The sequence below is a fragment of the Ischnura elegans genome, unplaced genomic scaffold (assembly GCF_921293095.1).
Source record: "Ischnura elegans unplaced genomic scaffold, ioIscEleg1.1, whole genome shotgun sequence".
Lineage (NCBI taxonomy): Eukaryota > Metazoa > Arthropoda > Insecta > Odonata > Coenagrionidae > Ischnura > Ischnura elegans.
In genome coordinates, this window is record NW_025791687.1 from 1 (window position 1) to 25,216 (window position 25,216).

At 45.9% G+C, this 25,216-nt stretch overlaps 4 protein-coding genes and 1 non-coding gene across 5 annotated transcripts; 3 read left to right on the forward strand and 2 right to left on the reverse strand.

Moving 5' to 3' along the window:
• Positions 1-4,763: 4,763 nt before the first annotated feature.
• LOC124173468 lies at positions 4,764-4,882 on the forward strand. The gene has a single exon (XR_006868572.1). It is a non-coding gene; the product is annotated as a 5S ribosomal RNA (ribosomal RNA).
• A 14,687-nt stretch (positions 4,883-19,569) lies between these two features.
• On the forward strand, positions 19,570-20,395 carry LOC124173463 (late histone H1-like). The gene has a single exon (XM_046552927.1). It carries the CDS (start codon positions 19,602-19,604, stop codon positions 20,322-20,324), a length of 723 nt encoding a protein of 240 aa, XP_046408883.1. The 5' UTR covers positions 19,570-19,601; the 3' UTR covers positions 20,325-20,395.
• A 781-nt stretch (positions 20,396-21,176) lies between these two features.
• Positions 21,177-21,729, reverse strand: LOC124173464 (histone H3). The gene has a single exon (XM_046552928.1). It carries the CDS (start codon positions 21,644-21,646, stop codon positions 21,236-21,238), a length of 411 nt encoding a protein of 136 aa, XP_046408884.1. The 5' UTR covers positions 21,647-21,729; the 3' UTR covers positions 21,177-21,235.
• Positions 21,730-21,807: 78 nt separating this feature from the next.
• On the forward strand, positions 21,808-22,217 carry LOC124173466 (histone H4). Its single transcript, XM_046552930.1, has one exon. The coding sequence runs from the start codon at positions 21,828-21,830 to the stop codon at positions 22,137-22,139; it is 312 nt and encodes a 103-aa protein (XP_046408886.1). The 5' UTR covers positions 21,808-21,827; the 3' UTR covers positions 22,140-22,217.
• An 812-nt stretch (positions 22,218-23,029) lies between these two features.
• On the reverse strand, positions 23,030-23,621 carry LOC124173465 (histone H2A). The gene has a single exon (XM_046552929.1). It carries the CDS (start codon positions 23,455-23,457, stop codon positions 23,083-23,085), a length of 375 nt encoding a protein of 124 aa, XP_046408885.1. The 5' UTR covers positions 23,458-23,621; the 3' UTR covers positions 23,030-23,082.
• Positions 23,622-25,216: the final 1,595 nt, after the last annotated feature.

Below are 25,216 nucleotides of genomic sequence, written 5' to 3' on the forward strand. Positions count from 1 at the left end.
GAAAAATATTCTTCCTTCCACTCTTTCGTCAACATTTCAAACAGTGCACAGTGCCTAACATACAAAGTGCAAGGGATAACCATCAACGCCTTAGCACAGAAAAGGCAAACAGTTTTAAATTAAGCCACGATTCACTCAACTTGTAACAATTAAGGACGCCACGAATAATTTCGGTTTTCTTAGGATACACAATTACACGTTGGGATCAATCAACCGTCATCATCGTCAAACAGTGAATTAATCACTACACAGTTTACTTTTCCACACGAAAGAGAAACGAAAGGAACAACACAGTCAACGAATACGAGCGTGAAAAGTGTTTAAATAAGTAATAGCGTACTTACTCGGCTCGCTGGTTGTGGATCACAGTATTCACCTGCACGGCTATCAGAATCGCTGTTTTCATCACACTATTGATTCTCGTGCATTTCACTCACTTTTCCTATACATCCATCGACACAGACACTTTCACTCATTTCCTCGCGTTTGCTGTGCGTCACAAAGAACACTACATAACCGGCGTTATGTGATTAACCACTGATAAACATGGACTAATTATAACTGATAATAATTATTCGCGTCGTCTTCTCACGACAGCTACCGCTGATCGAGTAGTAATTCAGAATCCGCCGACAGATGGCGCGGGAGGCCTTTTCGCAGTCGCTCGCCGTGGACGTCCAGAGCGGAATTTGAAATATCGTCTCTCGGTGGGATTTCTATCCCGGATTGCGACTCGGCGCAAATATGCGAACGCTAGCCACGATGAATGATTTATCGACTCATCCGCGGTCAATTGTCGTGAAATGCGGAAAAACAAATGTTGTCATTTACAACAATGAAACACCGCACTGTATTCCAACGACGCGAAGCACGGAATATATGTAAATAATCCATTCATCAAACACAGTATCGTTTAAACGTACATGATCGGAACACGACCGCCTCGTAAATGATCATCTGCCAGTGAAGTGACGACTGTCAAGCGGTGTCTTTCCTCCGCCCGCGATTTGCATTTCATTTCGGCGTTCGGAGGGAGCGGACCGCTTCGACTCCAGGCAGGAATACACTCCGTGCGGCTGACGATTCTCGGCATCGCGGGTGCAGGGCAGGGGGCCGCGAGGCAGAGAACATCTCGGACGTAGGTGCTCGTCGCGATAACACGGATAAGCGGGGAAAGAACTCGGCTCGGTTATACCTTAGGTTAGGTGATTAGAAGTGATTCATTGATTAGCCGTAAATACCGGACCATTTCATTAGCATATCGATTCCGCGACGAATGCAGTGAGCGATTTAACTGTTTGTCACCGTTCCTTCCTACTCTGAAAATGTTTCGTGCCCGAGTTGCTGCCCGCAGTTGTCCACGATTCAATTTTACATTTTCCCTAACGGTACCGTAAGTTCTTACTACATTTTTGCATGCCACGGTGAATGACAATCGTTCTCCAGTCTCTCTGCCATCGGAGTGAAGCGGAAATTACATCCTTTCGCGAGCGATCGAAGAATTTCCTTATGCGAATTAATTATTCCTCGTGAGTAGTCAGGTCTACTTTCCTTCCTCGATTGCACCCTACATACGTCAAATATCCTTCCTCTTCTCAATAAGTGATATCGTCACTGTCTGCCAGTGTCAACGACTTATCCTTAAACCGAACTCCCATAGTTGTACATATTCGCAGTACACGAGAAAAGTTCGCAGAGTTTCGGAGTATAGCCGTACATTTAGTCAGTAAAGGGAGAGAACCGATTAATTAATATCTTATGAGTAGGCAATCCACATTTCTCTACACTGTATTAAAACGCACGGAACGACTTAATCCGTAGCAATAAATTTCCGTGCCTTCTGCCTTGAGTATATGTTAATGAACACACTCGTCTCTTCCACAATGATTTTCAAAGCATAACTCAATTATTTGGAAAGCTTTTCGTGACATTGAGCAGTTTCGCTTGAGCGCTGAACGATATAGTTACCCTTAGTAACGAAGTTATTTGGTTTCCTGTTGGCTGTTTGCTACACATAAACATTTCAATGCAAGACGTAACGCGAGTACAGCAAATAATGGAAACTTTGCATCGCTAATTCTTTCAACGTTACGTGCGACGTAACATAGCAACCAACGGTGGAAAATCATGGAATTCGCTTATCAAAAATGCCACTTCTTGCAAGTACTGCTAATTTTTATTAATAGGGGAATGTTGTCTGCTTAATATAAATTGCCTCCCGAAGACATATAAGACACGGGAAAAAAAATTCTGTGGCCTGTAAGTTGACAAATAGCAATCCAATTTCATACACTTTACCCAAATCCTTTGCTGATTTCTACCAAATATTTTGATGTCCCTCGTGAACCGAAAACTTTGATAAATTTAGTCATAACTCCATAATTCTAACATAATTTTTTTTCGTGCACCGCATTGGAAACCATTCTTGCCATTGTGTTACTTCAGCATGTTAATTAGGAATGGTTTGCAAGGGAAATGCAGAAAAAGCGAGAATGTTATTGATATTCTCCCCTTCTTCGGTTACTAGTGAATGACTGCGTCTCGTATTAATATACCATAAATTAACTAATAACAAGCTGGTCGCCTATTTCGCACTTGGCTGCGAACTGTCTGAGTATGGTTCCGCCGCCGCCGCTAGATGGTGCGGCGTGCTTCTCCCGGCGATTCACAGACTTTCTCTGCGCACATCGGCCGACGGAAAGGCGGCTACTGAAATAAGAAACATTCCTTCGGGTAACCGCGCGGGTGAGAAAATCCCAGAGCGCCTATTTTCCCCTTCATTAAATCACGGGAATGAAAGAAAATTCTAAAATGTGATGCATCATTCCCAATGCAGTCCCCCGTGACTTTGAAATAAATTTTTAGCCGTGGTGGACACGGAATATCGCAAACACCTTTTCCATACACACCGGAGTCGCGTTAAATGCCGGAATCGTCTAAAATTATGCTCCCTCGTCACGAGAATTTTCTTTCGTTGCAGTTGGAAAGTATTACTTGGCGAATCAGATTATTCAGCGTCCTTAGTGGAAGATGTATTTGTATCCCTCATTCTCTAATTCATTGATGAAGACTGTTTCAGAAAAAACCAGTGCGACGTAATCCATTTCGTGCAGTCAGTTATAAACATTTCCCTCCATACCGTTTCAAAGTTTTATTCGTCCACAAATTTTATGTAACGCACTCTCTCTTCGTGCGAAGTACCGCCACGTGGAAAGAATCCGGGGGTGGGGAAATTCTTGGGTCAACGAAGACAACTTTCCTGGGAACCCGTGTGTGGGGTAGTTCCCACGCTTGGATCCGGGTGGTGGGGGACGGGTTCCCCCACCACGAACCTAAACGCAGCGAGTGGGGCAGGGGACGCCGGGAAGAAAAAAAGAAGTTCCAACGGGCGAATTTTTCAAAAGACGCAATGGCCTCCTTCGTTTGTTTCCCGTCGACGTAAAAAGTGAGTAAGTGTTTTCTATTCATGGCATCATTCAATACCTGCCGTATCGAAAGACTTGCAGGCGAGGATAATCACTCCAATGACAGCAACACATACTTTCATGGCATAGCACCATTAAAAATGTTGGAAAGGTAATCGACTGCCATTAATGGAAGTAGGGTTTTGCAAGGCTTCGAGATAACGTGTAATACTTGAAAAAAAGAAAAAACGCTCAATGTATACCGTTCCTTCGTCAACAGTACACTTTCATTACTTTCACGCAATAGTCATGTCGAGGAATTTATCAATCAATGATCGGTGTACACGTCCAATGAAGTGTTTCCATAGCGCAAGTGAAATTTTAGGGTTGGAAATATTTCCGTCGGGCATACGTTTCACGAAAGCAAATGCCAGTCGCCCGCCTGTATGGGAACATGAAGGGGACTCTTGTTCCCACGGTCGGAAATGGTGGTGGGGGAAGGTACGTCTCCCCGACCGAGAAGCGGCAGCGTGTGACGTAAGCAAGTGTCGGTAGGGGAGAACTTTGAATCGAGGTCGGCTCCCTGCCAACGGACAGTTTTTTTGAAGGGGCGCACTATCGTTCGTCATTCCTCCACGTAAATGTTACGAAATCGGTTCGCATCACAGGGGCAGTAATGCCACCTCATAATCGCAATTGGGAAAAAGAGTGAAGCGCGATAAGCGAGGAAGGATAATAATTTCCTATTCCGTAATATAACTCGGAGTAAAACCACGAATTCCTGTCTCCGTGGCAGTGTGTTGGCATTGGGAGATAGATAAATGACATAAAGAAAAATGTATGAATGTAGGGAAAAACATTTTTTGTTCCAAGAATGGTGAAAACGATTTTTTACACATTGCTTAACCAACAAAGAGCATAACACCGTCAAGTCCGGAAAATGTAGATGAAGAAATTGGAACGACAAGAATTATCTTTCTCAAATTAATTCCCTCGTTACGCATTACATAATCATCTTTTGCCAGAAAATTTCTTTGAAGAAGTAAATGCATCCCTTGCGTTACATCGATCATTAAACAGTCGAAACAACAACAGGCGACATTTACCAATGGATTAAAGCTGAAACGAATCGCCATTACACCAACAAGCACACCGTTACGAAAGACATTTTTCATAAACACATTTTCAAAGATGGACCAAAAGATATAACGGAATTGAGAATTGCTTAAGCATAAAGGGACTGTTGTCTGGAAATGGTAACTATTCAACAGAAACAAAAGCAGATACAACCGCGAAGAAACCAGATCTTCCTTCGATTCTCAAGTCATGATAACTTTTTGAGGATTCGGTCATGTACTCGCCAACGGCCACACCACGTACAATTCACCGGTTCTCGTTCGATCACCGAAGTTAAACTACGTAGGGCCCGGATAGTACTTGGACGGGTGACCGCCTGGGAATACCGGGTGCTGTTGGCATTACTTTTATTCTTCAACTTGTTTAAAAAAAATATTTTCAATCACCTACCGCGAGCAATGCAGAGCAGGAATATGCCGCGAAAATTTCTTTTGAGAAAGAAATGTCACTATGTGAAATATTTTCTACATATTTTATTCGCGTGTTTCAAGAGTGACATTAATGTAGCGTTGGAGAGGAAAGGCTTTGGGAAAAATCCATTTTCAGTCATTACTGCAATCACTTCCTCGGAATTTATTCCCTAATGCGAGAGTTTCGTTGATTCCGATATGTGGTGAATGAGAGAAATAGGTTTGGGAATAATTTTAATTTGCATGCCACGCGACATTTTCCTTCGATCCTCGGTTATCACAGCGGGATTACATACTCTAAAGGCATGGAAATCGGCTTCCGCTTCCCGGTGTCCATTGGGAGATGGCGTGCAGAGGGTTTTTCATTGAATTATTAGAAATAGTTTAAACTACCCAAGTAATTAATAACGGTCATTTTCAGAAAAGATAAGGTTTGAAGATTGTTATCATACCATCGATGTTCAACGGTACATCTCCCTAACCATCCCACGGTACGTTTTCGCGAAAGCACGAAATTTCGATGCTCGATCAACAATACGCCATTACCTTGGCAACGAGGCAAGACGAGAATCAACAACACAGGCGTACGGGTAATGACAGCGCAGCACTCATTGACGTGGAATTAGTTACATTTCTTGGTTAAACGTGGCATTCTCGGATGGTATAATACATTGTATCGTATGCTGGACTCATCGCCTGCCGTTTCACGGAACCGTGTCTCGGGAGGTGGTGCGCCCTAGTGGCAGTTGCGGAACTATCGGCTAGGATTCTTGCATCACGCAAGAACCTCACGGAATTTGAGTAAAAATTGTAGGTATTAAAACGCAATGTGGAAGTGGTACTCGTCGCAAACACTGTGACAAGTGTTCCCTAATGTGCAAGTGAAGTCCCCGTGTCGATGTTGTCCCCGTGTTTGTGAAATGTATGGTAGAAGAAAGGCGGCGCAAAGTGAAGTGTTGGAAGGCGACAGAGGAAAAATTCGGAAAATAAATCCGTTATTGCGTGTGACTGAGAAAATGTGTTAACGCGAAGAAATTGGTAGTGCATACTTTCATGTGAATGTGGTAATTATGTCGTTGCATTGCAAATACAACCAATACATCATTTGTTTGTTCAGGCTGAAGTTGGCCGATGTGTAGGAGTTTGCTGATAAGAAAGGCAAACGATAGGGAAATGTGGGGCGTAATGCAGTGAATTCATACATTAATTCTTTCCATAAATTACTGATCATGTTATTAGTTAAAGGCTGGGCGTCGTTAGGGAAATATAATTTTCATGGTTAAATGTTGGAATGAGCTGTTATGTTGTCAACGCTTCGAGAGTACACAAACTGTGTCATTATGGAAATTAGTTTGTTTTATGCAATTAAACTGGTCAGGAATAAGTGGTTTACCTTTCTTAGCATTTGAAAAGGTATGTGATGGAAATCGATACCCAAGGAGAGATATCATGATAGGTGAAGTTTGCAATTTGAAAACAAGTCTTAATTGTCGGGGCATTATGCAGAATAACATTGCTATTTGATGTTCGGAAATTGTAAAACTTGACTGGAGTATGCGTTTTAGGAAGTGTATCAATGGAAGCGTTAGTCCATGGCGATAGTTTGGGAATAGAATGATGATTGGGGGAATGTTGATATGTGCAGTTGTGGCATCAGGGCTTGGAGATTACATAATATGTGATATAAATGAAATTGTAATGAGTCGTGCAATGAAACTCGTCAGGAATACGTGCATTAACTCTTCCTTCGTTTTAAAAGTGAACTGGTGTTAATCCGTGAAAGAACATAGTTTTGATAAGGGAACGGCAGACATTTGTGTGGCTGAGTAAATGAAATTCCAATTGTGATATTCAAAATTATTCATAAAAACCATAATTACCGAGGGATTCTGACGGGATGCGTTCTAAAACGTTAACAATAGTAAAACATACATTAGTGTCGAGTTTCGTAGCGTTAGAGTAATTAGTTTAAAAAATATTCCGGTTGAAGTGACTGAAATATTGCATAGGCTAAATATTGAATAACAACATTATGTCCTATAGACAGTGAAAACCAGCGGATTCTGGTGGGACAAGTTTTAAAACAATAGGAGAGATAAGGCAATTGTCGGTGACGAGTGTCAGTGCGATTGAATCAATGGTTGAATTAATATGTTACAATGTGTGTATGACATAATGACATTAAATGTGTCATACTCAAAATTATTCATAAAAACCATAATTACCGAGGGATTTTGACGGGATGCGTTTTAAAACGTTAACAATAGTAAAACATACGTTAGTGTCGAGTTTCGTAGCGTTAGAGTAATTAGTTTAAAAAATATTCCAGTTGAAGTGACTGAAATATTGCACAGGCTAAATAATGAATAACAACATTATGTCCTATAAACAGTGAAAACCAGCGGATTTTGGTGGGACAAGTTTTAAAACAATAGGAGAAATAAGGCAATTGTCGGTGACGAGTGTCAGTGCGATTGAATCAATGGTTGAATTAATATGTTACAATGTGTGTATGACATAATGACATTAAATGTGTCATACTCAAAATTATTCATAAAAACCATAATTACCGAGGGATTTTGACGGGATGCGTTTTAAAACGTTAACAATAGTAAAACATACGTTAGTGTCGAGTTTCGTAGCGTTAGAGTAATTAGTTTAAAAAATATTCCGGTTGAAGTGACTGAAATATTGCAGAGGCTAAATATTGAATAACAACATTATGTCCTATAAACAGTGAAAACCAGCGGATTTTGGTGGGACAAGTTTTAAAACAATAGGAGAGATAAGGCAATTGTCGGTGACGAGTGTCAGTGCGATTGAGTCAATGGTTTAATTAATATGTTACAATGTGTGAATGACAAAATGACATTAAATGTGTCACACTCAAAATTATTCATAAAAACCATAATTACCGAGGGATTTTGACGGGATGCGTTTTAAAACGTTCACAATAGTAAAACATACGTTAGTGTCGAGTTTCGTAGCGTTAGAATAATTAGTTTGAAAAATATTCCGGTTGAAGTGACTGAAATATTGCAGAGGCTAAATATTCAATAACAACGTTATGTCCTATAAACAGTGAAAACCAGCGGATTTTGGTGGGACAAGTTTTAAAACAATAGGAGAGATAAGGCAATTGTCGGTGACGAGTGTCAGTGCGATTGAATTAATGGTTGAATTCATATGTTACAATGTGTGTATGACAAAATGACATTAAATGTGTCATACTCAAAATTATTCATAAAAACCATAATTACCGAGGGATTTTGACGGGATGCGTTTTAAAACGTTAACAATAGTAAAACATACGTTAGTGTCGAGTTTCGTAGCGTTAGAGTAATTAGTTTAAAAAATATTCCGGTTGAAGTGACTGAAATATTGCAGAGGCTAAATATTGAATAACAACATTATGTCCTATAAACAGTGAAAACCAGCGGATTTTGGTGGGACAAGTTTTAAAACAATAGGAGAGATAAGGCAATTGTCGGTGACGAGTGTCAGTGCGATTGAGTCAATGGTTTAATTAATATGTTACAATGTGTGAATGACAAAATGACATTAAATGTGTCACACTCAAAATTATTCATAAAAACCATAATTACCGAGGGATTTTGACGGGATGCGTTTTAAAACGTTAACAATAGTAAAACATACGTTAGTGTCGAGTTTCGTATCGTTAGAATAATTAGTTTTAAAAATATTCCAGTAGAAGTGCCTGAAAAATTGCAGAGGATAAATATTGAATAACAACATTATGTCCTATAAACAGTGAAAACCAGCGGATTTTGGTGGGACAAGTTTTAAAACAATAGTAGAAATAAGGCAATTGTCGGTGACGAGTGTCAGTGCGATTGAGTCAATGGTTTAATTGATATGTTACATTGTGTGTATGACAAAATGACATTAAATGTGTCACACTCAAAATTATTCATAAAAACCATAATTACCGAGGGATTTTGACGGGATGCATTTTAAAACGTTCACAATAGTAAAACATACGTTAGTGTCGAGTTTCGTAGCGTTAGAATAATTAGTTTGAAAAATATTCCGGTTGAAGTGACTGAAATATTGCAGAGGCTAAATATTCAATAACAACGTTATGTCCTATAAACAGTGAAAACCAGCGGATTTTGGTGGGACAAGTTTTAAAACAATAGGAGAGATAAGGCAATTGTCGGTGACGAGTGTCAGTGCGATTGAATTAATGGTTGAATTCATATGTTACAATGTGTGTATGACAAAATGACATTAAATGTGTCATACTCAAAATTATTCATAAAAACCATAATTACCGAGGGATTTTGACGGGATGCGTTTTAAAACGTTAACAATAGTAAAACATACGTTAGTGTCGAGTTTCGTAGCGTTAGAGTAATTAGTTTAAAAAATATTCCGGTTGAAGTGACTGAAATATTGCAGAGGCTAAATATTGAATAACAACATTATGTCCTATAAACAGTGAAAACCAGCGGATTTTGGTGGGACAAGTTTTAAAACAATAGGAGAGATAAGGCAATTGTTGGTGACGAGTGTCAGTGCGATTGAGTCAATGGTTTAATTAATATGTTACAATGTGTGTATGACAAAATGACATTAAATGTGTCACACTCAAAATTATTCATAAAAACCATAATTACCGAGGGATTTTGACGGGATGCGTTTTAAAACGTTAACAATAATAAAACATACGTTAGTGTCGAGTTTCGTAGCGTTAGAATAATTAGTTTGAAAAATATTCCGGTTGAAGTGACTGAAATATTGCAGAGGCTAAATATTCAATAACAACGTTATGTCCTATAAACAGTGAAAACCAGCGGATTTTGGTGGGACAAGTTTTAAAACAATAGGAGAGATAAGGCAATTGTCGGTGACGAGTGTCAGTGCGATTGAATCAATGGTTGAATTAATATGTTACAATGTGTGTATGACAAAATGACATTAAATGTGTCATACTCAAAATTATTCATAAAAACCATAATTACCGAGGGATTTTGACGGGATGCGTTTTAAAACGTTAACAATAGTAAAACATACGTTAGTGTCGAGTTTCGTAGCGTTAGAGTAATTAGTTTAAAAAATATACCGGTTGAAGTGACTGAAATATTGCAGAGGCTAAATATTGAAAAACAACATTATGTCCTATAGACAGTGAAAACCAGCGGATTTTGGTGGGACAAGTTTTAAAACAATAGGAGAAATAAGGCAATTGTCGGTGACGAGTGTCAGTGCGATTGAATTAATGGTTGAATTAATATGTTACAATGTGTGTATGACATAATGACATTAAATGTGTCATACTCAAAATTATTCATAAAAACCATAATTACCGAGGGATTTTGACGGGATGCGTTTTAAAACGTTAACAATAGTAAAACATACGTTAGTGTCGAGTTTCGTAGCGTTAGAGTAATTAGTTTAAAAAATATTCCGGTTGAAGTGACTGAAATATTGCAGAGGCTAAATATTGAAAAACAACATTATGTCCTATAGACAGTGAAAACCAGCGGATTTTGGTGGGACAAGTTTTAAAACAATAGGAGAGATAAGGCAATTGTCGGTGACGAGTGTCAGTGCGATTGAATGAATGGTTGAATTAATATGTTACAATGTGTGTATGACATAATGACATTAAATGTGTCATACTCAAAATTATTCATAAAAACCATAATTACCGAGGGATTTTGACGGGATGCGTTTTAAAACGTTAACAATAGTAAAACATACGTTAGTGTCGAGTTTCGTAGCGTTAGAGTAATTAGTTTAAAAAATATACCGGTTGAAGTGACTGAAATATTGCAGAGGCTAAATATTGAAAAACAACATTATGTCCTATAGACAGTGAAAACCAGCGGATTTTGGTGGGACAAGTTTTAAAACAATAGGAGAAATAAGGCAATTGTCGGTGACGTGTGTCAGTGCGATTGAATGAATGGTTGAATTAATATGTTACAATGTGTGTATGACATAATGACATTAAATGTGTCATACTCAAAATTATTCATAAAAACCATAATTACCGAGGGATTTTGACGGGATGCGTTTTAAAACGTTAACAATAGTAAAACATACGTTAGTGTCGAGTTTCGTAGCGTTAGAGTAATTAGTTTAAAAAATATTCCGGTTGAAGTGACTGAAATATTGCAGAGGCTAAATATTGAATAACAACATTATGTCCTATAAACAGTGAAAACCAGCGGATTTTGGTGGGACAAGTTTTAAAACAATAGGAGAGATAAGGCAATTGTCGGTGACGAGTGTCAGTGCGATTGAGTCAATGGTTTAATTAATATGTTACAATGTGTGTATGACAAAATGACATTAAATGTGTCACACTCAAAATTATTCATAAAAACCATAATTACCGAGGGATTTTGACGGGATGCGTTTTAAAACGTTAACAATAATAAAACATACGTTAGTGTCGAGTTTCGTAGCGTTAGAATAATTAGTTTGAAAAATATTCCGGTTGAAGTGACTGAAATATTGCAGAGGCTAAATATTCAATAACAACGTTATGTCCTATAAACAGTGAAAACCAGCGGATTTTGGTGGGACAAGTTTTAAAACAATAGGAGAGATAAGGCAATTGTCGGTGACGAGTGTCAGTGCGATTGAATTAATGGTTGAATTAATATGTTACACTCCCTGGCTGTCGACATGAAATTCCTAGGGTCAAACTCAATATTATTTATAAAAACCATAATTACCGAGGGATTTTGATGGGAGACATTTTAAAACGTTCTTAAAGTGAAAACAGACATTATTGAGGAGTATCATAGTCTCTGAATGAATACTTTCAAAATACGCCATTTTTTGGGTTGAAAGTAAGCGAAGACTGAATTTTCAATATCAGCATTATGTCATATGAACAGTAAAAACCAGTGGATTTTGATGGGACCGGTTTTAAAACGACAAGAAAATTAAGACAAATATTCGTGACAAGTGTCAGTGCAACGGAGTAAATAGTTTTAAAAATGTGTTACAGTTGCTAATGAGTTAATCAAATTTCCATTTTCATACTCAAAATTATTTCTAAAAACCATAATTACCGTGGGATTTGGACGGGAGACGTTTCAAAACTTAGGTGTATTCAAAAAGAACATTATAGCGGAGTTCCGTAGCCACAGAATGAATACTTTGAAAAATATCCCATATTATGTGTCTGACAGCAAATGCTGATTTTTCAATATCAACGTTATGTCATATGAACAGTAAAAACCAGTGAATTTTGATGGGACCGGTTTTAAAACGACAAGGAAATTAAGGCAATTATTCGTGACTAGTGTCAGTGCGACTGATTCCATGGTTTAAGAAATATATTGTAATCCGTTGCTGACAAAAACAAATTTCCAATGCCATACTCCAAATTATTCATAAAAAGCAATAATTACAGAGGGATTTGGACGGGAGACGTTTTAGAACGTTAACATAAATTGAAACAAACATTATCGTGGACCTTCAGTGCGACGGAATTGAAAATTTCAACAATGTTCCATGCTCTGTGCCCGTCACATTGCAAAGTGTCCGTTTAAACTCAACAAGTGAGCGTGGAAACCACACTTCCGGTCGGATTTTCATGAGGCACGTTTTAAAACGTGCAGAAAAATGACAATTAATTATTTGGAGACAAAGTTCGACAGAATAATAGCTACGTTAATGCCACATACGTGGCTACTGCGACAGCGCACGATGTATTCGTCGTAGGCGTGTGACATTTCGTCATAACATGCAGATTGTCACTTCATGCATTGCAATAGGGATATGTGAAGTTCGAAAGGAATAACTCCGAAGTCGTACTCGCTCTTTTCCTTCGTAATTCCGCAATCAGACAGTGAAATGCATCGGAAATATTGACAAACGAAGTAAGTCAAAGGAAAATTGATTTGCCAAAAGAGGTAATTGTAAGAATGCCGAAACAACAAATACCACGTTTCAGGAAATAGCAAAGTTAGGTTTAAAACTTGGACGTTACCGTAGAGAGTGGAATTAATCCACAGAACAATGTACGAAAAACTAACAAAGGGAAAGTTATCGATCGGCGATGTGAAGAGTACATCTTTTCCCTTGCACGTCCGCATTCACGAATACACGTTCCTGCGGGAAAGACACATCATTTCCAATCCCGAAGTGGCGTGTGGTAATTTAAGTAATACGTGTAACGCGCTACGTCGTCACAATGTTGTAGGGAACGGTAATTCATTTTCACAAAAGTCATTCAAAATCAGCCTTCTCACACACAGAAAATCGCAGTCATCAATTTCCAGAATCGCACGCTAGACCAGAAATATCCTGCGACTCGAGTATGGAAAAGCCAGCCTCACTCGACAATCCCTCCCGTCGAGGCGTAATTTTTTTTTCACCAACCTTTCGCAATCCCTGCCCAGGAATCAAATTCACCACATTCCCCCCCAGAATAGGCACAGAAAGCGCACGGAGTGAAACGAACGGGGCGAACCGAAAACCGTAGGAGCGTCAAACGGAGTCATTCCATTTCCTTCGAATATCACGACTCGCGGCGCAATCGGAATACTCTCGCGACATTCAGCCCCCGCCGGAAAGGGGAAACGATAATCGAGTGCCGCCGTTTGTGGAATAACGGCACGAGAACAAAAATTATGGACATTCGTCCGCTTCTCCCGGGGATCGCGGGTTCGCGGCAGCGCGAACGATCGCAGTCGCACGCGGAAAGAGTGATTTCGGCGTCGCGAAAAGGCGAGATCGAGGGAAACAGTCGCGTTTCGGCGACGCCGAAGTGGCGTCTCGATCGTCGATCGAAATCGCCGCAAACTCGGATCGAAAAGTGCAACAGACGAATGCACAACCGCGGATCGAGTCGTCGCGACACGACGCCGATCCGTCCGACAGGCACATCTTCCGACCATCGTTCTCCGTCCGCGGGGCGCCGTCCAGACCGGCGCCGGCGTGCCGGCACACGCAGGAAGGTTCAGAGAAACGGCGAGGCAGGTCGCCGATCGACCACGCGAACCCGCGACGCCACGGCGACACTTTAATTATCGGGTCGGAAGGCGCGCCGGTGACATGCCGTATTTCGCTCGGGCGCCGCGGCGCCCGCGACGTTCCGGTCGCCGACGGCGGGCCGCCCGCGCGCGGCCGGGACTGTCGCCTCGCGCGTCGAGATCGGACGCCGACGTCGGAGCCGCCGGCGCCGTCCGAAACGATAAAGTGCGAGACGAAGTCGAGTACAAAGATTCGAAGGAGAACGCCGACGACAAGTTCGACAGCGGCGAACGCGCTCCGAAATGGTACGATATCTCGAAGGTGGGAAACGCGAAAATTTCATCGCTTCATACCAGTTGCGCTCCAACTCTCGCAGAGAACGGACGTGTTTTTCTTTTGCTCCGGCTTGTTTTTGAAAATAAACGACATTTGCTCTCCTTGGTTTCCCCACTCTCCCGTACCCGACCCACGCCTGCTTGGACCTTTCCCTCTCGGCCTCTTTGGCGGCTTCCCCTCACAGGGTCGCCGACAAAGGCCATAATGCAATCCGACGGGAGCGAAGCTCCACCTATGCCTCCCGCCCCCTCGCAAGAGGCGGCGGACAACCATGAACCATCTCCTTCCCTACCCACCGAGGAAGGCTTCAAAGTCGTTCGTACACAACGCGCGCGCGTGATCGGTACGATTTTTAATGAAAATGGCACTCTAAAAAAGCGCCCGTTCACAACCGCCGACGAAGCGATAGTTAAGAAAGTTAAATCTAGTAGCGAACCGTTCTTCTCGGAGAACCGATTCACCCCGCTCTCCGACGCGGAAGATACTCAATCGTCGCCGCCCGCGGCAACATCAAAAGACTTAGGCAGTCAGAAGCCAAGATCAGGGAGAACCTCTCCAACACCGATGGAAACTTCTCCTTCCACTTCCAATCAGCCGGATGCTGCTGCGTCGGCCAACGCCTCGACCAAGCCCAAACCGCTAGGGAAAAAATCGCCGCCGCAAATAACGGTGTACGACGTAATTCAACCTACTGAGTTTAGGCAGTTAATTAAATCTACGTGCAAAAATGACTTTAAGATCCGTTACTTAGACACGGAAGCACGTATTACTCTCTCCGCGGCCGAGGACTTCACTAACCTCAAGCGAGTACTCACCGAAAATGGCGCTCAGCTCTCCACTTTCGCGCACGGAGAAGAAAAAACAACATCGTTCGTCATCAGGGGCCTCTCCTCGCGCCAAGATAAGGACGATCTGATGGACGACTTAATCGACATGGGAATGCTCGCGCGCCGCGTGAGACAAATGAAGGCAGGCGGCGAAAGGAAGATTGGCGTCTTCGTAGCTGCCATCACGCCAACCACGGAGTGGCCTACTCAATCAATACTCAAGCTGCGCAGCATCTTTGGCAACGGCGTCAAAGTAACGCTGCACAAAAGTGATAACCCGCAGCTGTGCTACCGCTGCGCCCGCTTCGGTCACAGCTCGTTCCATTGCACGGCCGCGCCGAAATGCTTGCGATGCGCCGGACCTCACGCGCTCGCGGACTGTGAATCAACCAATCTATCCTGCCCTCACTGCCGCGGCAATCATCCCGGCTTCGCCCGCGAATGCCCGGTCTTCATCGCGGAAAAGGAAAAGAAGGAGGCAATGCGGAACGACCGATTTCAGCGAAACGCCGAACGCAAAGAGGCAATCCGCGAGAAAAAGGAGCAGAAAAAATCATCCGCCAAGAAGACTACAAAACAGCCGCGCCCAGTCTCCTCGGATGCATACTCTGCATCCGAATCCGACGCAGAATCTACAGCGGCAGCCGCACCCAGGCGGAAGCAGCAGCCACGACAAAAAATTCCATCGCTCGGGAAGCAGAATGCATGGTTTTCCGCGGACGCTTCCCGCCCGCCCGCGCCGCAGCGCCCGACGCCGAGACTGCGCCTCGAGATGCCGTACCCTTACTTGCCGCAGCCCGGTCCCGCACCACCTGCTGAGACGGCGGAATCCATCAAAATTCCGCTGTCAAAAGCGCAAAGAAAACAGCGCCTCCAAGCCGCTGCTGCCTCGCGAGAGGCAACCCAAGCATTTGCCGCGCCCGCGGCGAACTCTAATGATTTTACAGTCTCTCACTTTTTAGAAACGATGACCGCGATTGCTGCCAACCTGCAGGCCAATCTTCAGCTTCTGACGGCGACCATGGAGCAGTTGCCGCGCCTTTTCCACTCCCTCAGTCATGGCCCATAAACCCACATCAAAACATCTGTCCATCGTCTCTTGGAATGCGGGAGGCGCCGTGGCGCGGAAGACAGCGGAATTAATTGCATTTCTAAATCGACAGAAATGCGATGTTGCCCTGATACAGGAGACTCACCTCAACCCAGCCTGCCGGTGGAACATCCCGCGATTCAAGGTGTTCCGCGACGACCGCAGCAGAGGCAGCGGCGGCGGAACGGCAATCATCATTGCGGATCACCTTGAAGCGCAGCGCTTCACTCTTGATATTCACCCTACTGCCATCGAATGCACTGCCATTTCCCTTCAGCTGGAAGACGGCCCGCTGCGACTCATCAGCGCATATTCTCCGCCGAATAAAACTATTCGCGCGGATGATATCGACGCCTTATTTCCATCGGATGACCGGACGATCGCAGCGGGCGACTACAACGCTAAGCATTCCGCTTGGCACTCTCAGCATGAAAATCAGAAAGGGCGGCGTCTGCTTCAATTCATTAATCAACGAAATATCAACATCAGCGGGCCGCGTACTCCCACGCGTTACGGCGAGCAAGGGCATGGCGATGTCCTTGACATCGCGCTGCATAATCTCCCGTCGGCGCTGTCAGCGAAATCCATCCATGCATTGGACAGCGATCACATCCCGGTCATCTTTCATCTAAGCCGAAGTCCAGTGACAATTCCACCGAAGATCATCAAAGATTACAGCAGCGCCGATTGGGAGATTTTTCGCAGCGAGGTGACGAAGGGCATCGAACAACACCTGCCACTTACCCCGCTCAATTCACCGGAAAACATCGACCGGCAAGTCGCGACGCTGACAAATATCATCACAAAGGCGATTGATATTTCAGTGCCGTCAAAAACCATCCGAAGTTGGAATCATTTAGCTCTTCCGCTGCCTGTTCGCTGTCTCATCAGAACGAAAAATTATCTTCGCCGCGTCTTTCACCGCACCCGCGCTGATTCTGACAAAGCAAGATTGAACGACGCCAGGCGCCGAGTGCGTGACGCCATCACGGACTTCAGAATGACTTCATGGGATTCGAAGATTCAATCTTTAGATCTCAATGATGGCTCGCTCTGGAAAATGGCTCGCGCATTAAGGAATACTTCAGCGGAAGAAGCTCCATTGCGGACGGAAAACGGCTTGATTTTTAATCATCAATTGAAAGCAGACGCCATGGCGGAATATCTTGAGAACGTCTTCACGCCCATTGCACCGAAAGCAGGCATTCCTTGTCCGCTGCAAAGCCCCGTGCCTCTTCCAATACATCACAGAGAGGGGAGAGGACTTGGCGGTCTTTCAACGGAAGAAAACGAGGAAAATTCCGACACTGAGGAAGATCTCCCTACTCAGGCAGCTGCGGAAGAACCAGCGCGGCGGACTTCAAAGGGTCGGCCCGAGCGACCGGCCCTTTGCCTTTGTGACGCCGACACCGCCACCGCCGCCCACAGCCCTCCCACTTTTCCCCCCGGCACGTGCCTCTTACATCAGCCGGCGCAAGACTCGCACGCAGCTGCAAACCCTTCACGCAGTCCGACAGAGAACGAAAACATAGCATCGGCGGAGAAAGAACTTCTTTCTTCTCGCCGCAACCTCTCCCCTCCTTCCCACTCCACTCACACCTGCCTTTCCCTTCCGAGGACAACACGACAACATGCACGTGCAAGCCCAGCAGCCACGGACTCCGACTCAGCAGAGATCTCCAACGCGGCGAACAATTCCCTTTGTTCTCGCCGCGGCGCAGCCCATGCCATTCACCCTTCGGCCGGCATCTCGGCCGAAAAGAAGACGAGGAGGCGACTTCGTGACGAAGGAGAGAAATCGCCCGACATCACAGCAGCGGAACTTCTCCAAGCGGTTAAAAAAACCAAAGCAAAAAAAGCTCCGGGACCGGATGGCATCGCGGGTGCGGCTTTGCGTGCAATGCCGCGCTCAATGGCATTCGTCTTGCTCTGCATCATGAACGCGTGCATCACCATCGGCCATTTTCCATCCCAATGGAAGACTGCTCGCGTCATCTGCATACCCAAACCCGGAAAATCGCCCAGCCGCTTGGAGAATTATCGGCCGATTTCTCTCCTTAACACGATGGGAAAACTCTTCGAAATCATCCTATTGCAGCATCTACGCAGCATCACGGAGGAGCTGGATCTTCTCCCGGATCACCAGTTCGGCTTCCGGGGCGAGCATTCGACAACACATCAAGTCGCACGTTTGCTAAACTTTATCGTTGAGGGCTTCAACTGTGAACGTCACACAGCGGGAGCCTTCTTCGATATTAGTAAGGCATTTGATAAAGTGTGGCACGAGGGCTTGCTCTGGAAGCTGAAATGCTTCGGTTTTCCGCGGTGGTGTCTACGCATCATTGCGGCCTGGCTCCGGGAGAGGACCTTCGCTGTGGCGTGGGGACCGGCAACATCGGCTCAGCGACGAATTCGAGCAGGCGTCCCGCAGGGCTCTGTTCTCTCGCCGCTGCTTTTTAATATCTTTACAGCTGATTTCCCAAGCGACTTTGGACCAAACGTGATGGCGGCGCTGTATGCTGATGATGCGGCATTGCTCGCGAGATCGTCGCGGCAGTTCAAAGCTGTCGAATATTTACAACGGGCGACCGACGATCTCGTGGAGTGGTACGAGCGTTGGCGTATGGCAGTCAACGAGGCGAAAACACAAGCGATCGTTTTTTCCAGAGCGCGGAAGGAGCCCGGCGAACTCCTCGTCGGCGCTTCGGAAGTGTTATGGAAAGACGTCATACTCTACCTCGGCGTCTTCTTGGATAGACGCCTCACGATGCTGCCTCACGCCCGCCGCAAGGCCGCCATCATGCTCGCACGAAGAATCCAACTTGCTTCCATGCTTGGGAACACCAGATTGCCGCTCCGACGACGAGTTCTGCTGCATCAGATGATTCTCAGGCCCATCATAGAATACGCCGCGCCGGCATGGAGCGGACTCGCCTCCAAGGCCGCTAAGCACATCCTCTGCGTCGCGGATCGAAAATGCCTTCGATCAGCACTCCGCCTTGGCGTCATGCCGCATAACAACGCGCTCTGGGCTATCTCCAACCTACTTCCGCTCGAAGAACTCTTCCAGCTACGCACGCAAGAATTCCTCGAATCCTCAGCAAATTCGACTAACAGCGAGATCCGACATGTTTCTGCATACCAAGTGATGCCATGGGACAAATTTCGCCGCCCGCGCGCCGGAACGGGACGAAAAGAAGACCAACCGCTGCCGCCTTCCGAGCGGCGGTGAACGCATCGCAGGCGCCTCCGCCCGAGCAGTCTCCGAAATGGTACGATAGTCCAGAGTCGGAGTAACGTGAAAAATTTCGCGTTTTTTTTGCTTCCTGAAGTGCCCATCGACTGAAGAGCCCAGGTGTGTGCTGAGCAGTTGACAGAAGGCGGCAAGTTTTGCCGTCAATACAGAGCGAGAGCTTCATACCTCTCGTCCGAGACCATGGCAGACGCTACCGCAGCAGCCGCAGCAGCGCCCCCGGCGGCCCAGCCGTCCGGCACCGCAGCCGTCAAGCCCCTGCCCGCCGCCTCCGCAGCATCCAAGAAGGCCAGCAAGGGCGCCGCCTCCAAGAAGGCCCGCGCAAAGCCCTCCCATCCACCGACCTCCGAGATGGTCAACAACGCCGTCAAGAGCCTCAAGGAACGCGGCGGCTCCTCCCTCCAGGCCATCAAGAAGTACATCGCCGCCTCCTACAAGGTCGACGCCGAGAAGCTCTCCCCCTTCATCAAGAAGTACCTCAAGTCCGCCGTCACCTCCGGCACACTCGTACAGACCAAGGGCAAGGGAGCGTCGGGGTCCTTCAAGCTGAGCTCCACCACGCTGAAGGACAAGGCTGCACCCGCTGCAGCCAAGGCGAAGAAGACCGCAGCCAAGAAGACCGCCGCGGCCAAGAAGCCGAAGCCCGCGAAGAAGGAGAAGGCTGCCACCAAGCGGTCCGCGCCCAAGGAGCGCTCCAAGTCCGCGCCTCCTGCGAAGAAGGCAAAGAAAGCAGACAAGCCCAAGAAGAAGCCCGCAGCAGCCAAGCCAGCGGCGAAGGCAGCAAAGTCCCCATCGAAGGCAAAGAAGGCGCCCACCAAGCCCAAGGCGCCCAAGCCCAAGAAGACGCCCACCAAGCCCAAGCCCGCGGCAGCAAAGAAGGCCGCCGCCGCCCCCAAGAAGAAGTGAGCGACCGAACCTCGCAGGTTCACCGAACTTCGATGTACGCGAAGTTCAATTTAGGCCCTCTTAAGGGCCATCAAGTCATACAGATGACTATTTTCCATGCTTAAAACAAAATTCCAAACTCCTTCACCTTACCCAATAAAGTTTCAAACCTTACCCATTGAAGGAAATGAGTAGATGGACAATATTCCTTCTACAAAACCGCTAATTTTACGTCAAATTAATGCACCTTCCATTGAAGGTTGTCAGATAATTTTTTGGCAGTAAAAATTTACCTATGAACCTAAGTTTCGAAAGAGACGTCTGCTGCAGCAGAAAGCCTGATTGCTCAAAAGAATGAAGTATTTGCGTTTCACATATTTGCAACCAAGACGGTCGATTGTTGAAAACAATGAAATCTTGGCGAATGTCATTGTTGCATTAGTATTTTCCGTGACAAAACTGCTGGCGGAAAACAATCGTCGCGCATGGCAACATCTCCTGACGACATTTTTTGAGTTCGAGAGATGCCTACATTGTCGTAACTCGATAAACGATTGAGTGTACTCCTGACTTTGTTATTCTGAAAGAACTTCGAAATTTCCGTTACTTATGAAATTTAAATTGCCATTCTGTAAAGATAACATTTTCCGTCAGGAAACTGCCAGGATGCCAAGCACTCCATCTGCAAAAAAACATCTTTTCATAAGTTATATTCATACCTTCCAGTATTTTTCTATACTATTTTTCATTAGTTAATTATAATTATCATTAATTACAACTTTATTATTTTTTCATTCTCTTTCAGCTTTTCTTTATGAAATATTATTTCATTCTCGTCGATGAAAGCAATGGGAAACAATCGTCTGTATGACGTCTAGTCCTGAAAAGGACTTTTGTTTTTGTGCCGACAAGAAGTCGACAGCGACGACGATCTAAGCGCGCTCTCCGCGGATACGGCGTGCCAGCTGGATGTCCTTTGGCATGATGGTGACGCGCTTGGCGTGGATGGCGCACAGGTTGGTGTCCTCGAAAAGACCCACGAGGTAGGCCTCGGACGCCTCCTGCAAAGCCATGACGGCGGAGCTCTGGAAGCGGAGGTCGGTCTTGAAGTCCTGGGCGATCTCACGGACCAGGCGCTGGAAGGGCAGCTTGCGGATCAGAAGCTCGGTGCTCTTCTGGTATCTCCTGATCTCTCGGAGGGCCACGGTACCTGGGCGATACCTGTGGGGCTTCTTCACTCCACCGGTGGCCGGCGCGCTCTTGCGAGCGGCCTTGGTGGCCAGCTGCTTCCTGGGGGCTTTGCCTCCGGTCGACTTACGGGCTGTCTGCTTGGTACGTGCCATTTTCCTGTCGGGAAAGTAACTGAAGCGGCCGATTTCTCGACCCAATATATTGGCATGAGTGTGTAGACTCTTACATGTGCCGAAATGTGATTGGCTGAGAGTGCGAGACCGTCGAAAGACGTTATAAAATGGAAAGCCGAAAGTCAAGCAAGCACGATTCTCTCACCGAGACAGCAGCAACATGACCGGACGAGGCAAGGGAGGAAAAGGCTTGGGGAAAGGAGGCGCCAAGCGTCATCGCAAGGTTCTTCGCGACAACATCCAGGGCATCACCAAGCCGGCCATTCGCCGTCTGGCCCGCCGCGGAGGTGTCAAGCGTATCTCCGGACTCATCTACGAGGAGACCCGCGGTGTCCTCAAGGTGTTCCTTGAGAACGTGATCCGTGACGCCGTCACCTACACCGAACACGCCAAGAGGAAGACCGTGACCGCCATGGACGTCGTGTACGCCCTCAAGCGCCAGGGACGCACCCTGTACGGATTCGGTGGTTAGATTTCCATCGCGGCAGCAGCCCATTACATCTGGCAGCTGCAGCATCATCGAATAACAAAGGTCCTTTTCAGGACCATAGAACATGCAGGATATTATTTGCCATTGCTTACACTCGTCGCAATCACAGAAATGTGATGTCATCGATAATACATGAGAACTAAGGTACTGGTTGAGTAAAGAAAAAAAAAATTGATGGAATTGTCACATGACAAGTTACTATTATGCTAGTAAACCAAATACTTTCATTCATATTGAAAGTTGATTGAGTAAACTGCTGAGGGACGATCAATTTGTTTCTATTTCTTAATCCAACCCATATTACCGACTTCAACAATAATGGTCACTAAGTGTTCTATTTCCGGTAGTTATTGTTACATTTTACAGCGGCACAAGCCGTTAACAATGTCGTCCATTGATAGTGTTACTTAGCAACGACCAAACGCCTTCGTCGATTTTCAAACAATTCTTCGACCGAATGCGGTGACTATGACACATTGTTATACATCGCCTATCTGTTGCTTAGAAACGCACTGCTGCCAACATATTTTCAAACTGCTACATAGCATTCGGACTTTTTGGATATCCATTCAAATGTTCCTTTTACAAGGCGAAGCTATGGTATTGCAACATGTTTTTCCCCCATCATAATACTAATCCCTTAATTACTATTCATTCATCATCACAGTTTCTCTAACTCTGTTGGTATGCTTTCGTCACACTTGCTATCGTTCTATTATGTTATAATTTTCAAATTTTATAACCACTTGACAACTCGATCCACGACCTCTCCACCAGAGAAACAGAAAGTAATTTCTAGACTTTTTATGTGCACATTCTGGGAAGAGTACCAAATTCTTTGACATAGTCGTAAGACTGACAGACCTAGATGGTTTGCGGTCCTAAAAAGGACCATTTTTTTATTCTCTTCGTAAGAAGAGAACGCTTAAGCCTTCTTCTCGGTCTTCTTGGGCAGAAGCACGGCCTGGATGTTGGGCAAGACACCACCCTGGGCGATGGTGACGCCAGACAGGAGCTTGTTCAACTCCTCGTCGTTGCGGATGGCCAGCTGAAGATGACGGGGAATGATCCTCGTCTTCTTGTTGTCACGGGCAGCGTTGCCTGCCAATTCCAGGACTTCGGCGGCCAGGTACTCCATGACGGCGGCGAGGTACACGGGGGCACCGGCACCAACGCGCTCGGCGTAGTTGCCCTTGCGGAGCAGACGGTGGATACGTCCCACGGGGAACTGAAGTCCGGCCCTGCTGGAACGGGACTTGGACTTTCCCTTGACTTTGCCTCCTTTTCCGCGTCCAGACATGTTGAATCGAGTTGCTTTCGGCGGTACGGTGTAGACCTCTCGACGAAATGTTGATTAGAACCGTGTCTGTGTGGCTTATACATTTTATGGCCTGCCGCTGGCCGACTGCTCCGTCTACTCGACCAATCCGGTGTCGGCGAGTCCCGACTTCACGGCATATAATAAAAATCTAGCCAAAAATTTTCATTCCGACATCTCATTCTCTGAATGATTTCTCCATTGCTGTTGGGTCGCTCCATTGCTTGCTTGGTTTTCTCCATTGCTTACTTGGTCACGGCTTGGTGACTTAGACGCGGCACGCCGCCAACGAGGGACCTCATCGGCATCGAGGGACACGCGTCACCGCTTGAGGCGCGGCAACCGCCGCCCGGGCCGTCGAGGACGCCTTCAGCGTCGTCCGGCCAACCCCCGGCAAGCAAGGAGGCCTTGCCATTCGACTCGCGTCAGCGGACGAGAAGGCAGCGTCACCAACTCCGGTCCGAAGGACCTAAAGAGGACCTTTTCGGAACTTGGAAAAAAAATCGCCCTAGAAGCTTGCGGTCACGCCGGACAACATCAGAGAGGCCCTAAAGAGGACCTTTTTCCGGACTCCATTCCCCTTCCGTCACCTTCAGGGACCAACCGGTGGGCCGCGGTTGGCCGAGTTTGTCCCTAATTTTCAAACTCGGCCACTGCGGTTATCACTTCCGGGTGTCGCCCCCTGCTGCACTGGTGACCATCCCCGGTCGTTCTCGGCCGCTACCCCGGGCATTCTGAGCCGCTAGTATCGCTCATAGCACCGCCCGGGGGAAACGGCCGGGTCCCCACGTCAGGGTAATAGGCCCCTCCCCTGCCCTCCCGCGTCAAGAAGGCCGCTATGGCGGCCAACTCCGCCGCCAAGGGCTCCCTCTCGGAACCCGAGGCGCCGGAAGATCCCGAAACAGAGCGAATTCTAGCCGAACTTCGCGCCATTTCTGACAAACTTGCGACGAGATCCGAGAGAGCTGCGGGAGTGCTCACCAGAGCCCTCCGGCGCATCAAAAGATACTCCATTAACGACGGCTCCTCATCAGACGCCGACGACAACTTCTCCGTATCGTCGGCCCCATTAGGAAAATCTCCCCCTGCCAGCCAGCACTCTACCACTTGTAACAGCCTGGACGATTCTGCGCCAAAAGTTCCCCCAGTCTACATTCGGACAAAAAATGTCAACCAATCACGCACTGTTACGCCAATGATTTCAAAAAAAAAGTCAAAAAAAGATACTAATAAACATTCCTATTCCGCAACCGTTCCGATTTCGAATCAGTATGAAATTCTTTCAACAGAACCTTCTTCCGATAACGCTCCATCAGAGCCGAATCCGCCAAGTGCACAACCTGCTTCATCTACTGCTCCTAGACTTCCCAAAATTCCCCCGATCAAGATTGCTAATACGGAAAGATGGCCGGAAATACATTCAAAAATCAATTCAATCTGCTCCTCGCCACCGATCTCACACGCGACCGGTTTGAATTCGGCGATAATCAAGTGTCACTCCATCGACGACTTCGTCAATACTAAATCCGCTTTGACTGAACTCGAAATCCCTTTCTCCACCTACCAACTAGCCGAGAACAAGCGCCGAGAATTTGCTTTGCGTGGCGTCTTCCCGTCAGTGGCGGACGAACGGATTTTAAAAGATCTCCAGAACCAAGGCTTTCCTGTGCTATCCGTTACCCGCATTACATCCACCCGCCCTTCCCCCGCTCAGCGGAAAAACGGAGACAATTCCGTAAAA